Source organism: Littorina saxatilis, linkage group LG16 (genome assembly GCF_037325665.1).
Source record: "Littorina saxatilis isolate snail1 linkage group LG16, US_GU_Lsax_2.0, whole genome shotgun sequence".
Classification (NCBI taxonomy): domain Eukaryota; kingdom Metazoa; phylum Mollusca; class Gastropoda; order Littorinimorpha; family Littorinidae; genus Littorina; species Littorina saxatilis.
Window position 1 is genome coordinate 46839936 of NC_090260.1, and position 15338 is coordinate 46855273.

The 15338-nt window shown below is 41.4% G+C and overlaps 1 protein-coding gene across 1 annotated transcript; it reads left to right on the top strand.

Moving 5' to 3' along the window:
- Positions 1 to 223: 223 nt before the first annotated feature.
- LOC138951391 (gastrula zinc finger protein XlCGF58.1-like) lies at positions 224 to 14908 on the top strand. Its single transcript, XM_070323002.1, has 4 exons — positions 224 to 250; positions 4526 to 4646; positions 5537 to 5653; positions 12544 to 14908. Exons 1-4 carry the CDS (start codon positions 224 to 226, stop codon positions 14466 to 14468), a joined length of 2190 nt encoding a protein of 729 aa, XP_070179103.1. The 3' UTR covers positions 14469 to 14908.
- Positions 14909 to 15338: the final 430 nt, after the last annotated feature.

The window sequence follows — 15338 nt, forward strand, 5'->3', positions numbered from 1 at the left end:
TCCCTTGAAACTCAGGCGATTGTCTACAAGTACACCAAGGTCTTTCTCCGTTTCGCTTTCTTCTAGAGTGATGCTAACCTCCTCACCACTTTCGGATCTCCCTTTCATGTGATAGCTGGTCTCTGTGTGTTGTTTGCCTAGCTTAAGGACACTACACTTCTTTGGGTGGAACTTGAGGAGCCAGTTGTCAGACCACTCTTGTAGCTTGTCCAGATCTTCCTGCATGACAACAGGTCCTGAGGGCACGTCAGTACGTGTATATAGCTTGGTGTCGTCAGCAAACAACTTCACTGACAGAGCTGGTGACTTGGCTAGGCAAGTCGTTTATGTACAGGGTGAAGAGCAGAGGGCCCAATACACTTCCCTGGGGGATTCCACTGGTGACTGGCGCTTTGTCTGAGTGTGTACCGTTCACAATCACTTGCTGATGCCTGTCCGCTAGAAAGTTGCGTATCCAGTTAAGGACGTTACCTTGAATTCCATGCGCTTCAACCTTCGCGATCAGTCTTGCATGTGGAACAGTGTCGAATGCCTTCATGAAGTCCATGTAAACTATGTCAACACTGCCTCCTTCATCTAGAATCTTTGTCCAATCATCCAATGCCTCAAGAAGATGGGTCACACATGACCTCCCTTGCACAAACCCATGCTGATTCTCACAGATGAGATTGTTTGACCTCAGGTGATCATTTACTGCCTCTCTGACAAGGGTTTCCATAGCTTTGCATAAGATGCATGTCAAGCTGACCGGACGATAGTTACTAGGCTCTGTTCGACTACCTTTCTTGAAAATCGGTGTCACATAAGCTTGTCGCCAGTCTTCTGGAATCTCACTGTTCTCCAACGACAGTCTGAATAGTCTTGCAACCGGATATGCTAAAGACTCAGCTGTTTTAGCCAAGACACATGGGTTGATACCATCCGGGCCTTGTGCCTTATCTGTCTTCAAACCAGAGAGCAGTTTCTTGACCTTTGCTACTGTGATCTCAAAGTTGTGGACTTCACTACCAAAGACATAGTGGGGGGGAGGTGGAATACTGCATGCAATATCCAAAATTACTTTAAAAAGAATAGTGATTAAATTAAATTCCTGTAATACTCAAACGAACAACAATATACAAACCCACACTGCCACTTCAAAATACATAAAGATTAATCAGTAATAAAAATTAAATTAATATTAATAATAATGAACTTTTCTTCTGCGGCTTTAGTCATCTTATTTTTGTACAACCCCATTTTCTGGTTAAAAATGCGTGTATAGCTGCCTTCAGATTAATAGCTATATTGTGTAAGTCTCCGTGCAAACAGCACGACATTTACCGACGTTTCCACTTGGCACTTATTCCCGTCTGATTTGACCGTTCAGGTTTATATTTGTTTGAATTTGGTTAAAAAGACATCTGAGGAGGGGAGGTCACTACCACGTTGTTTCCGGTGTAGCGAATCGACGCATCTTTAGTGTTCACGACAGTAACGTTATAACATTGATACTTTGAGTGATCATACACACTTGTGTGAAGCAACATCATGTAAGGTAAACGACACGGGGTGTGTGACGCCTAAAAAAAGGTATCAATCCGTGAAAAGCCGCCTGGTGGAAGTGGAACGCCGCTTGGTGAGTCCCGCACCGAGCAACTTGAATTCTCACTTCGGGTAGTCTTGCTCGAGTTTAAATTCAAGTTACTTCAGCAATAGTGTCGGGCGCTGCATGGTTGGACAATCTACGAGTAGTTTATGGAGCCCCCCAGGCTGTACAACCGGTGTAACCATCTTATTTTTTGGCTGAGCGCATCTTTCGTCTTCGAATAGCGAATTATATCTTCCTTTTTAGTGTCAGTGAGGTGAGATGAAGCTTATGGAGGCTGAACTGTTGATGCTAAGATGTGCACTTTCGTCCATGTTAAGCTAGGATTCCATTCTTACGGCTGCGGTGCGGCTCCGGCGACGGCAGCGGCGACGGCAATTTGAAAAACATTGATGAAAGAAGGGATGACCCCATTCACACGGGTGCGGTACGGCGACGGCGACGGCGACGGCCCGGCGTGCGTGCGTTTTTTCAAGAAAGCTCCATGTGGCTTTCTGGACTGCCGTCGCCGGACGCCGTCTGGTATTTTGTGGGCGTGTCTCTTTTCCCGCGTTTTTCTCAGAGCCTTTCCGAGCACAAAGAGACGAAAATACTGCTGAAACCTTTCGCCATCGAGTTGCAGTTCTTGAACAAGATGGTGATAGGTTCCATACTGCCGTCTTTTCTCCAAAATGGCATGCACCCACCAGCGATGTCGTCTCTTTTGGCGTTTTTTCATTTGGCGGTACGCTAATAATATTAACATAAATTGTTCTTCATTATGAATGACAGTTTGAATGAGACGAGACCAATGTGGAGCCATGGCGGCATTGGCGGGAAGAGAACATATCCGGACGACGTCGCCGTTATATACGGTTCACGACGATGCGTTTTTCTCGCCAGAGCCGGATGCCGTTGCCGTCGCCGGAGCCGGAGCCGCACCGCAGCCGTAAGAATGGAATCCTAGCTTAAATCTCGTATGAACACTCCACAAGGAATATCCACCCTCATTTCCAAAGTACTGATGATCAACCTTAGGTACTGTACACTATTGTGGGGTCAAATTTGTTCAAAAATATGTTTTACCTACAGTGGAACCCCCTTTTAAGACCTCCAACAATTTGAGAAAATCTGGTCTAAAAAGGAGAGAGTCTTAACGTCAGAGTAAATTTACAGAGGTTATGAACAACATGCATGCAAATAGACTGAGAAAACAGGGCCTTTATTTTCTAAGAGAGGAAGTCTTAAATTGGGGGGGGGGGGGGGCATAACAGGGGGGTTCCACTTTAACACATTTGCCTTATTGCTTCCATTGTCATTCAAAGAACGTAACCACTCTGTCAAAATGTTAGGACCCATGTCGTCATCGGCACTGTATGGGTAATTATGAGGGGGGGGGGGGCATGTTTCTTTATCTAAATCCATTCAGATTCTCCGCCTTTCTCGCCAAAGCATGTTTGCTTGGCTCAATGCCACACATGAATTCAGGATTTCCAAAAGATTCTCCTGTCGAACCACCATTTTGGAAGGGGAAGTAAAGCTAGGGTTATTTAAATCGGGTAAAGGCAGTCACTAAGTTGGCGCGAGATTGAGTGGTATCAAACTTTCCTACTGGAAATCCACCCGGGTGTATTCCTTATATATACAGGGAAAATGCTCACAGGGAATGCACCCACTTTTGGTCGACATAGACCCCTTCAGCGTTACTTTCGCAAGGAAGCATCAGTTCAGTCTGTGGTATATTCAAATGCGAAAGCTGGGCCCAGGAAAAGGAATTAAATCGTTAATTTGTGTAACGATATCAGGTTTACTAAAATCAGCTTTGGCATTCGATAGATCTCTCTGAGACTGAAACGTTGTTTTCTGGTCAAATTAAAGAGATAAAAAAATCATCGCTATGTTCTAGTGAAACAAAAATGAGGCTCCTGTGCGCATCAAAGCTGTTTAATTTACTTTAAATGGTGTAAAGAAATGTAACGCTCATAATTTGTTGTGTGCTATACATGTACCGGGCCTGTCAAACTTTGTACAGGCTTGTTACTTTCTTGAAATTACTCGGCTGGTTGGCGCGCGATGATTTTGCCATCCCTGGACATGCAAAATGCGGTTTACAGGAGGACTTTCTCATTACTTTGACTTTGAAAACTAAAGAAAAGGATAGAAAGATATCATATTTTACCAATAGGGCTATTCTTCTTCTTCTCCTTCATTTTCTTGAGGAAATCCCTGTACAGGACAACTATCCTCATTTGGTTGGTGCTCCTAATTTCCCTCGAGTGAAAGATAAAGTGGATAGTGTTCCTGTGCCTGTGGGAAATAATAACATGGGTGGGTTGGTAGCCAAGCTTGCTTTATTCCCCCCTCTGCTTCTTTCTCTTTGTAAACTTGTAGGGCTAGTTATTTTTCGGTAACTTATATTACCCAGCAACCAAAATCACTTACAGAACAACAGGCCTGAACCTTTGATGGCACACAGGTTTAAGAGCTAGACTTTTTTGGATCTACTTATGCGATTGAAAACAATACAAACATACCGCATTTAATTTAACAACTACAGGCTTGAACACATGGATCTCCGTCCTGCTTAAGCTCGTATTTTTCATGATCCGCTAACTTCCACTATTAATTTTAATAATCACTGAGACTGGACATTTGCTGCCCTACATGTCAAGCCAGGCGTCCAATTTCAGTTCCTGTGCTGAGAGGCTGGCCTACCACACAGTGCTACCTAGCGCAGCAACCAGGCCCGACGAAAACAATACAAACAGGACGAAGGATACAGAGCAAGAGCGATAGAATCTATTTATATCACTGCTGAAGGATAGGGAAGGAGGGGGGGGGGGAGCTATTACAGAGTTATGCCTCACATGACTAAGTTCAGTAAAATTGGCGATAATCAATGCAAACATAATTATATGTGCCTTGAATAAATAATGAGATATGTTGTATGTCCACCAGGTGAAGCCACCTAACATCAGGATGAAGAGGAAGCAGCCGTGGACTGTGGTAGTGAAGATGGAGCACCATGCTGTTGAAGAATCATCACCAGCCTGTAGTGTGATGGAGACAACTCCAAGCGGTGAGTGTGTAATGGGATATTTTGTGTGTGTAATGTGATATTTTGTGTGTGAAAGATGGAGAGCGGTGAGTGTGTAACGTGATATTGTGTGTGTGAAAGATGGAGAACCATGTTGTCGAAGAGTCATAAGCCTGTAGTGTGATGGAGACAACTCCAAGCGGTGAGTGTGTAACGTGATATTGTGTGTGTGAAAGATGGAGCACTGTGGTGTTGAAGAGTCATCAGCCTGTAGTGTGATGGAAGGTTGAGTACGTAAGGGTGAAAACTGATGAAACCCTGCAGTGTTTTTTTCTGAAAATGCGCTTTAACGGAACGTGTTGTGTAATTATCTAAGCATGTGTATAATTATGTTGTCATAATTCACTTTACCTTTTTTAGCTGTTCAAAAATCTTCAAATACCAAGGCTCGGAAACTAAAATGATACCCCATGGGAAATAATTTCTTGAGAATCCAGTGGTTCCATTTTCAAAATTAATTCATCATCAAATGTCCACTTTGCCCAGGCTGTTCATTTCTGGTATGTGACCAAATGGAGAGATTGTCTTATTCCATGCGGAGGACTGGCCACATCTGAGATTGTGTTCCAAACTGATTTAAGATATGTTTACACAAGAAGGAATGTGCCTTTAAGTGTCATCTTTTTCTGTCTTTCGTGAACATATCTTCTTCTCTTTCAGGAAGAGAATCATTCTGTCTTTTTAGAGTTAATAATTTTTATCGTTTAGGAATGTTCTCTTTCATACGTTCAGAAAAGGTCTTTTCTTTAATTGGTGTTTAACGTCGTTTTCAACCGTTCAAGGTTATATCGCGACGGTTCAGAAAAGGTCTGTAAACATGTTGTCACTATGAAGGGAAGACTTCAAACAGATTGATGAATTTTCCGTTTCAGCACCAGCAGGGGAAGATTTCAAGACAGAGAAAGCAGTGTGCGTCCATATGGAGCGTACAACAGGAATACCAACATCGTCCAGTACTTACAGTATGGTGATGGAGACAACTCCAAGCAGTGAGTGTGTAACGTGATGTTGTGTGTGTGAACAGTGATGAGTGATCATGTACATTCAGTTATTGACTACTTGATACATGTTTTAGATGTGAAAAATATATTTACAGCAGTAAGCTCGGTTTTCAAGAGAACGACTGTTTTATGACTTTTGACACGTAAAATATTTTAGTATGTTAAAAAAGAATGTCCATAAAGTTTCTTTTCTACCCCATAACTACCGGCAGGGTTCGCCTAGTGGTAAGGCGTCCGCCCCTTGATCGAGAGGTCGTGGGTTCGAACCCCGGGTCATACCTAAGACTTTAAAATTGGCAAACTAGTGGCCTGGCGTCTGGCATTATGGGGTTAGTGCTGGGACTGGTTGGTCCGGTGTCAGAATAATGTGACCAGTCACATGAGACAGTGAGACATGAAGCCTGTGCTGCAACTTCGGTCTTGTGTGTGGCGCACGTTATATGTCAAAGCAGCACCGCCCTGATATGGCCCTTCGTGGTCGGCTGGGCGTTAAGCAAGCAAACAAACCCCTAAACCATGAGTTGAAAGGACAATGTTTCTTTTCTACCCCTTAACTATGAGTTAAAAGAACAATGTTTCTTTTCGACCCCTAAACTATGAGTTAAAAGGACAATGTTTCTTTTCGACCCCTAAACTATGAGTTAAAAGGACAATGTTTCTTTTCAACCCCTAAACTATGAGTTAAAAGGACAATGCTTCTTGCATTTCCTTGCACAGGTCTCTTTGGGCTTAAAGTCATGTAGAAAATTATCTAGTTTCATTGACTTTTTTGCACGGAGTTGAACACTGCAATTTTTCAACAAATTTCAGTCATGGGAATTGTCCGCCAAAAAGGCAAAAGTGTCCAACACAAAAATAAATGGGGGAGGCAAAAAAACTGATTTTAGTGGTAAACTCAGAGCTCAGATGACACCAAATCGTGTTGTTTTTTTTGGAGACCCGGGCGCCCCTATTCAAAGCGCCTTTGCTTTGCGCCAGTAACTTGGTGCAAAGCGTCTTCGAATGCTATTTCTTCAAAATGTTCAGCCTTTTTTTACTTTTTTCAATTCCCATTCCTAATATTTAATTTTATCATTGTCCTGGTGGTAGGTTAGCTTAAAAAGTAAGTGAGGCGGACAAAGCCAATCACAACTCAGCAAAATGAATAAGCCAAGGTCTTCTTCTTCTTCTGCGTTCGATGATCAGCCAAGGTCAAAAGCTACCTGCCCAGACAGCAACATCAGTTTTGATTTAGCTTTCTTGTATATATGTTTCCTGGTCTTAATTTCACTTAAAGGCAAAGTGTCTCAACTGCTTTAAATCAAGCAGAAATATGAAAGTTGCAAACCATCCAAATATAAGTGTTATATTCACCACAGATTGTCAAAAATCATCAGAAGCATAATACATTTCAGTTTGTGTTTTGTAATAAAAAGAACAATTACACATGAAAATGCAGAAACTGATGCTGACAAAACCTGCAACTGTTTTGTTATGTTGTAATCCGAAATTGCTCCCATGGGATGGGGTCGCCTTCACGCGGCGGGAGTGTTTATACTAAGCTACCCCACTCCTTTACTTCTCTTCTTTTGTCTTATTTCTGCCTTACCAGTCCTTTCACCTATATTTCCTTCCAAGAAAACTCTCCCTACTATTCCCTGCAGTTTTCCAATTCTTTTCTTGTTGTCTTATTTCTGCCTGACTGGATCCATCACCTTTATTTCACTTACCAAAAGTCTTCTTTTCCACATCCTTATTTCTCTGCACCCCGCATGTCATAAGAGGCGACTAACGGATTCTGTTCCTCCTTTTACCCTTGTTAAGTGGTTCTTGTATAGAATATAGTCAATGTTTGTAAAGATTTTAGTCAAGCAGTATGTAAGAAATGTTTAGTCCTTTGTACTGGAAACTTGCATTCTCCCAGTAAGGTCATATATTGTACTACGTTGCAAGTCCCTGGAGCAATTTTTTTATTAGTGCTTTTGTGAACAAGAAACACTTAACAAGTGGCTCTATCCCATCTCCCCCCTTTCCCCTATCCCATCTCCCCCCTTTCCCTCGTCGCGATATAACCTTCGTGGTTGATAACGACGTTAAACACCAAATAAAGAAAATAAAGAATCCTACATTTCTGAACAGTACACTTGCACTACGTGGTTTTTGTGGTCCAAAGAATGAGATAGCGATATATGCGTAGGTGTGTGGGGGTCGTGTTGAGGCTGCGGCAACAAAAACATAAAAATTCAAGTTTCGCTCAGTCACTTTTAAGGGAAGCAACTGCCTTTTCTTCCTCTTGAGTTAGAGATAAAAACGTGGTTATTCCCCTTTACCACTAAAGCCTATGTTCCTTTGGTCGCAGGGTGTGTGTATGTAACTTTCTTTCTTTCTTTCTTTATTTGGTGTTTAACGTCGTTTTCAACCATTCAAGGTTATATCGCGACGGGTATGTAACTTGAGTAAACTCATCTGAAATACTTTCAACTAGGCACGTATGCCCACATACAGCATAAAGCCTGGGACTCTGTAAACGCAGGACTCTGAGACGTTTGCAAGAACCCAGTCCTTTATGGAAGAAGATGACTTTAAAGACTCCTTCTTGTGAAAATGGTTTGGATCAGCATCTCAGATCAGGTCGGGCGCCCCCCGCGGGTTAGGGGGAGTCCCATATTGGTTGGGACGAGAAAGAATTTACCCGATGCTCCCCAGCATGTCGTAAGAGGCGACTAACGGATTCTGTTTCTCCTTTTACCCTTGTTAAGTGTTTCTTGTATAGAATATAGTCAATTTTTGTAAAGATTTTAGTCAAGCAGTATGTAAGAAATGTTAAGTCCTTTTACTGGAAACTTGCATTCTCCCAGTAAGGTAATACATTGTACATTGTGCTATGGGACTGGGTGGCCGAGTGGTAACGTACTTGCGCTCGGAAGCGAGAGGTTGCGAGTTTGACCCTGGGTCAGGGCGTTAGCAATTTTCTCCCCCCTTTCCTAACCTTGGTGGTGGGTTCAAGTGCTAGTCTTTCGGATGAGACGAAAAACCGAGGTTCCTTCGTGTACACTATATTGGGGTGTGCACGTTAAAGATCCCATGATTGACAAAAGGGTCTTTCCTGGCAAAATTGTATAGGCATAGATAAAAATGTCCATCAAATACCCATGTGACTTGGAATAAAGGCCGTGAAAGGTGAATGCTCGCCCTAATAGGCTTGAGGTTTGCTGGTCAATGTGAATGCGTGATATATTGTGTAAAAAATTCCATCTCACACGGCAGTAATATTATAAAGCGCATTGAGCATATATATGATTATGCGCTATAGCAAATGTCCATTATTATTATGTTGCAAGCCCCTTTCTTTCTTTATTTGGTGTTTAACGTCGTTTTCAACCACGAAGGTTATATCGCGACGAGTTGCAAGCCCCTGGAGCAAATTTTTGATTAGTGCTTTTGTGAACAAGAAACAATTGACAAGTGGCTCTATCCCATCTCCCCCCTTCCCCCGTCGCGATATAACCTTCGTGGATGAAAACGACGTTAAACACCAAATACAGAAAGAAAGAAAAAAGTTTAAAAAATTGTTAAAAAAAAGTTAATAAGGCGACCCCCTTTTTTCTTTGCACAGATGTGTTTGTTTGTTTGTTTGCTTAACGCCCAGTCGACCACGAAGGGCCATATCAGGGCGGTGTGTTAATAATGCTTCCTGTGCACAAAATGTGTAATGGATTCAAGCTGCGGTTTAAACACACTAATAACTCCTTAAGTGTTTCTTGTATAGAATATAGTTTTTGAAATTGAATGTAACTAAAACAAAAGTAATGATTTTCTCAAGAGGGAAAGTAAGAAAAGTTCCGACATTTACATTCAATGGTCGGAAACTTGATATTGTGTATGATTTTCAATACCTGGGTATTAAATTTAGCTACAATGGTAAATTTACTGTTGCACAGAAGAATTTGTATGACCGTGCCTCCAAGGCCATGTTTGCTTTATTACGTAAAACTAGAAAACTGTTTTTGCCTCTTGATGTCCAAATTGACCTCTTTGAAAAAACTGTGGTCCCTATTTTACTTTACGGTTCTGAAGTATGGTGCCCTTACATGTCTGATCTAGCTAACAAATTACAGATACGATTTTTTAAGATGATTTTGAAAGTTGGCAAATCAACACCAACAAACATGGTTTTGGGTGAATTAGGTCAGTTCCCTGTAAGTATTCAAGCGAAATGTCGTATGTTGAATTTTTGGTACAAACTTGCATTTTCTAATGGTTCTGACAAACTTTCTTGTGTGACATATCGTTTTTTGTTTAAAATGTATGAATCTGGTGTATACAAGTCAAAATTTTTGCTTTCTGTCCATGGTGTTCTGAATGAGTTAGGCTTTAGTGATTTTTGGCACAATCAAACTATCGATAATGTAACGGATGGTGGTTATTTTAATACTTTCAAAGCACTGATGAAAAATAGGCTACAAGACCAATTTGTCCAAACCTGGCATTCAGAAATAAATAACAATGAGTTTTATTATAATTATAGAATGTATAAAGAGAATTTTGAGTTTGAAAAGTACTTGTCCATCCTGCCGGTTAATTTAGCAAACGCTGTTTTAAAATTTAGAACACTGAATCATAAATTGCCTATACAAAAAGGTAGGACTCTTGGTATTCCCAGACAAGACAGAATCTGTCACAAATGTTCATCAGGTGACCTTGGGGACGAGTTCCATTATATTTTTGTATGTCCTTTTTTTACCAATTATAGAAAACAGTTGTTACGGTGCTATTATTATGCCCGCCCCAATTCAGTTAAATTCAGAGAGCTTTTTTCCACTACAAAAAAGAGTTTATTGCTAAAACTCGCAAAGTTCATGACACTTGTCATGGACTGTTTGAGAAGCGAGTAAAATTTAATTATCTTTTAGCTTTATACTCCGTTATCTGTTTTGTGTTGTTTGTAATAGTATTTTTGTCCTTATGTTAACTCACCCATCACCCCCCCCCCTCCCCCTTCCCCCCATTTCCCATAGTAAAGAAATGTATGTAATCACTTTGCACTTGTAGTGTTTTATTATTATTATTATTATTATTATTATTATTATTATTATTATTATTATTATTATTTATTATTATTATTGTTGAATTGTTTCTTGTATTGTTTTTGCTCTCCCTCACCCCTCAACTCCCTTTTCTCTACATAGTCTGATTTCTTTTTGTTTTAGTTCCTTTTATTTGGTGTTGAATGAAATGTGTTTTTATTGTGTTTTTTAATTTTCCATGTACCCTCACGGGGTTTTTATCGGAATAAATAAAACTTGTCTTGTCTTGTCAATAGTCAAAGATTTTAGTCAAGCAGTATGTAAGAAATTTAAGTCCTTTGTACTGGAAACTTGCATTCTCCCAGTAAGGTAATATTGTACTACGTTGCAAGTTTTTGATTAGTGCTTTTGTGAACAAAAAACAATTGACAAGTAGCTCTATACCATCTCCCCCCTTTCCCCGTCGCGATATAACCTTCGTGGTTGAAAACGACGTTAAACACCAAATAAATAAATAAATAAATAAATAAAAGTGGCTTTATCCCATCTCTCCCCTTCCCTCCGTCGCGATATGACCTTCGCGGTTAAAAACGACGTTAAACACCAATTAACAACAAAAACATCTCCTCTTTTCTTTAAAGAAGAAAAGCGTTCTGTCTTTGGGAGAGAGAGGGAGAGAGAGAGAGAGAGAGAGAGAGAGAGAGAGAGAGAGAGAGAGAGAGAGAGAGAGAGAGAGAGAGAGAGAGAGAGAGAGAGAGAGAGAGAGAGAGAGAGAGAGAGAGAGAGGGAGGGGAGGGGGAAGAGAGAGAGAGATGGGCGGGGATATAGCTCAGTTGGTAGCGCGCTGGATTTGTATTCAGTTGGCCGCTGTCAGCGTGAGTTCGATCCCAGGTTCGGCGGAAATTTATTTCACAGAGTCAACTTTGTGTGCAGACTCTCTTCGGTGTCCGAACCTCCCCCCGTGTACACTACATTGGGTGTGCACGTTAAAGATCCCACGATTGACAAAAGGGTCTTTCCTGGCAAAATTGCTTAGGCACAGTTAATAATTGTCTACCTATACCCGTGTGACTTGGAATAATAGGCCGTGAAAGGTAAATATGCGCCGAAATGGCTGCAATCTACTGGCCGTATAAAATTTCATCTCACACGGCATCACTGCAGAGCGCCTAGAACTGTACCCACGGAATATCCCGCAGTGGGGCACTGCGGTTATGAAATTAAAGGCCCCTCCTGTTTTTGGAACCACAGGAGCTTTCTAGTTTGCTGTTAGGTAGATTTTTGGTTCCTCTTTCCTGTCATGCTCTCTTTTTCTTCATGAATTCTTTTCTTTTTTCTGCCTTCTTGCTCATTCACCTGTATTTTTTCCAAAAAGCTCTTCTCTTGCCGCTTGTCTCGCGATTCATGTATAGTTTAATCTGTTAGTGTTCTGATGTAAGTCCAGCAGTAGATAGGTTAAGCCTATTTTAACATATTGGAAACTGGTAATCTTCCAGTAGGTATTAATTTAGTTTTACTAAAGCCTGCTGGGACACAAGTAATGGGTTAGTGCATTTGTAAACAGGAATCGCTTGACAAGTGGCCCCCTTCATCCCCCCCTTCCTCGTCCTGATATGGCTCTGCGTAGTCGGCTGGACGTTAAGCAACAAATAAACAAACAAACAAACAAACCCACGGAATATGCGCGATATAAGACTCATTGATTGATTGATTGAGAGAGATATGAGAACATCGAATGGTTTATTGTACTAAGGCGGGGGGGGGGGGGGGGGGGTTGTTTGGGTTGTGAGGAAACCCCACTATTGCCTTATATACCTTCAGAAACATTTTCATCAAGAGACTTACAAAAGATTTTTGAATTTTCTGTTACAGCACCAGCAGGTGAAGATTTCAAGACAGACAAAACAGTCAACGTGCAGATGGAGCATACATCAGAGATACCAACATCGTCCAGTGCTTACAGCGACGTTGTTTGGCTGAAACAAGAGGCACCTGAAGTACCAACATCGTCCAGTGCTGACAGCGACGTTGTTAGACTGAAACAAGAGGCACCTGAAGTACCAACATTGTTCAGTGCTTACAGTGAAGTTATTAGGCAGAAACAAGGGGCAGCAGAAATCCCAATTGATTTTGGAACCATTGCAGACACAGCTTCATTTTCAGAACAAGATTGGGGTACATGTTCAAATGATATCAAGCGTGAAAAAGACGGTGTGGGGGAGGGTGGAGCAAGGCCAGTGATGGAGGTCTCCGACAAGTGCAAAGAGGAGTGTACATGCAATGTGGGGCAGGACTTCAACACTGAGGGATTCCCAGCTGTGACAGAGACCAGCAGTTCAGCGGCTGAAGTCATCCCTGCAACAAGTGTGTATGCGCATGGTGAGAGTTTTGTTTGTGGTGGTGTGGAAGTTGAAGAGGACAGGAAACCAGACATTGCACGTGACTGTGTAACGCAAGCAGCATTTTGTCCTCTGTCTGCAGACTGTTACTGTCAAGTGGAAGTGAAACAAGAGCCAGTAGAACCCACACAACACGTTGAGAGTGTGGAACACGGTGGTAAAGATGAATTTCCTGGTTTGAAGAACAATTTGACAAGATGTGCACTCCCATACAGTAAGAAACGACAATATGTCTGTTCCACGAGTGCAGTTACACATGATTCAAAGCGTCAAGTAAACAATCACATGTTGACAAGAGAAAGACCACATGCCCGCCTTAAATGTACAACAATATTTGGTCAAAAGGGGGGTGTAAACAAACACATGTTAACACATACAGGAGAAAAGCCACATGCCTGTCCTCATTGTTCAAAGAAATTTGCTCAGAAACGATATTTGAAGATCCACATGTTGACACATACAGGAGAAAAGCCACACGCCTGTCCTTCTTGCAAAGTAAAATTTGCTCACAAAGGGACTTTGAAGACCCACATGTTGACACATACAGGAGAAAAGCCACATGCCTGTCCTCATTGTTTAAAGAAATTTGCTCACAAAGGGTATTTGAAGACCCACATGTTGATACATACAGGAGAAAAGCCACATGCCTGTCCTTCTTGCAAAGTGAAATTTGCTCACAAAGGGACTTTGAAGACCCACATGTTGACACATACAGGAGAAAAGCCACATGCCTGTCCTCATTGTTCAAAGAAATTTGCTCAGAAAGGATATTTAAAGACCCACATGTTAACACATGCAGGAGAAAAGCCACATGCCTGTCCTCGTTGTTCAAAGAAATTTACTCGGAAAGACAATTTGAAGACCCACATGTTGATACATACAGGAGAAAAGCCACACGCCTGTCCTTCTTGCAAAGTGAAATTTGCTCAAAAAGGGACTTTGAAGACCCACATGTTGACACATACAGAAGAAAAGCCACATGCCTGTCCTCATTGTTCAAAGAAATTTGCTCAGAAAGGATATTTAAAGACCCACATGTTCACACATGCAGGAGAAAAGCCACATGCCTGTCCGCGTTGTTCAAAGAAATTTACTCGGAAAGACAATTTGAAGACCCACATGTTAACACATACAGGAGAAAAGACACATGCCTGTCCTCATTGTTCAAAGAAATTTGCTCGCAAAAGGGCTTTAAAGACCCACATGTTGACACATACAGGAGAAAAGCCACATGCCTGTCCTAAGAAATTTGCTCTAAAAAAGACTTTAAGGAACCACATGTTGACACATACAGGAGAAATGCCACATGCCTGTCCTCATTGTTTAAAGAAATGTACTCGGAGAGAGCATTTGAAGACTCACATGTTGACACATACAGGAGAAAAGCCACATGCCTGACCTGGTTCAAAGAAATTTGCTCAGAAATGGTCTTTGAAGAACCACATGTTAACACATACAGGAGAAAAGCCACATGCCTGTCCTCATTGTTTAAAGAAATTTGCTGTAGAAAGTGATTTCAAGACCCACATGTTGACACATACATGAGAAAAGCCACATGTCTGTCCTTATTGCAAAATGTAATTTGCTTGGAAAAGGAATTTAAATACCCACGTTTTGAAACATACAGGAGAAAGGCCACATGTCTGTCCTCAGTGCACAGTAAAGATTGTGCGCCAAAATAGTTTGACAATCCATATATTAACACATACAGGTGAAAAGCCACATGCCTGTCCTTATTGTACAAAGAAATTTACTCAGAAAGGGCATTTAAAAACCCATGTGTTAAGCCATAAAGGAGAAAACCCACATGCCTGCCCTCATTGTACATGGAAATCTGAGCGGCGATCACGTGATCTGTGTAAAGGAAATTAGTTATCCGAAAAGTGATCCAAGTGAATGTAGAACGTTGGAATTAAATGACAGACATTGATCTGAACGGGGTGGTGGGAACTGGGTGGTTAGCCTCGATTACGATGCTGAGTTTTCACATGTAAGGTGAGGAAAATGCCTGTATGTAAAATTGTGGAGCTGCGAATGTTTACAAAGCTTACACATGTATTCGGAAAAAAGAAAGGCAGTTTGAGGTTGTTTTTTCCCGTCTTTTTATTGAAAACAATGTTTTGCAAAGAAATCATGCATTGCTTCCAACCGGCTGGGCGTTAAGCAAACAAACAAACAAACAAATTGCTTCCAACAGTTGCGCTGATTACAAACAAGATTATTTCTGATGCAATGGTGTGTGTGTGTGTGTGTGTGTGTGTGTGTGTG

Bases quoted from the DNA above. Each gene is read 5' to 3' on its own strand.
- LOC138951391 (XM_070323002.1), top strand. From the start codon at position 224: ATGACAACAGGTCCTGAGGGCACGTCA. The intron at 251-4,525 runs GTACGTGTATAT...TATGTCCACCAG, and splicing joins CAGGTCCTGAGGGCACGTCA to GTGAAGCCACCTAACATCAG. The intron at 4,647-5,536 runs GTGAGTGTGTAA...TTTCCGTTTCAG, and splicing joins GATGGAGACAACTCCAAGCG to CACCAGCAGGGGAAGATTTC.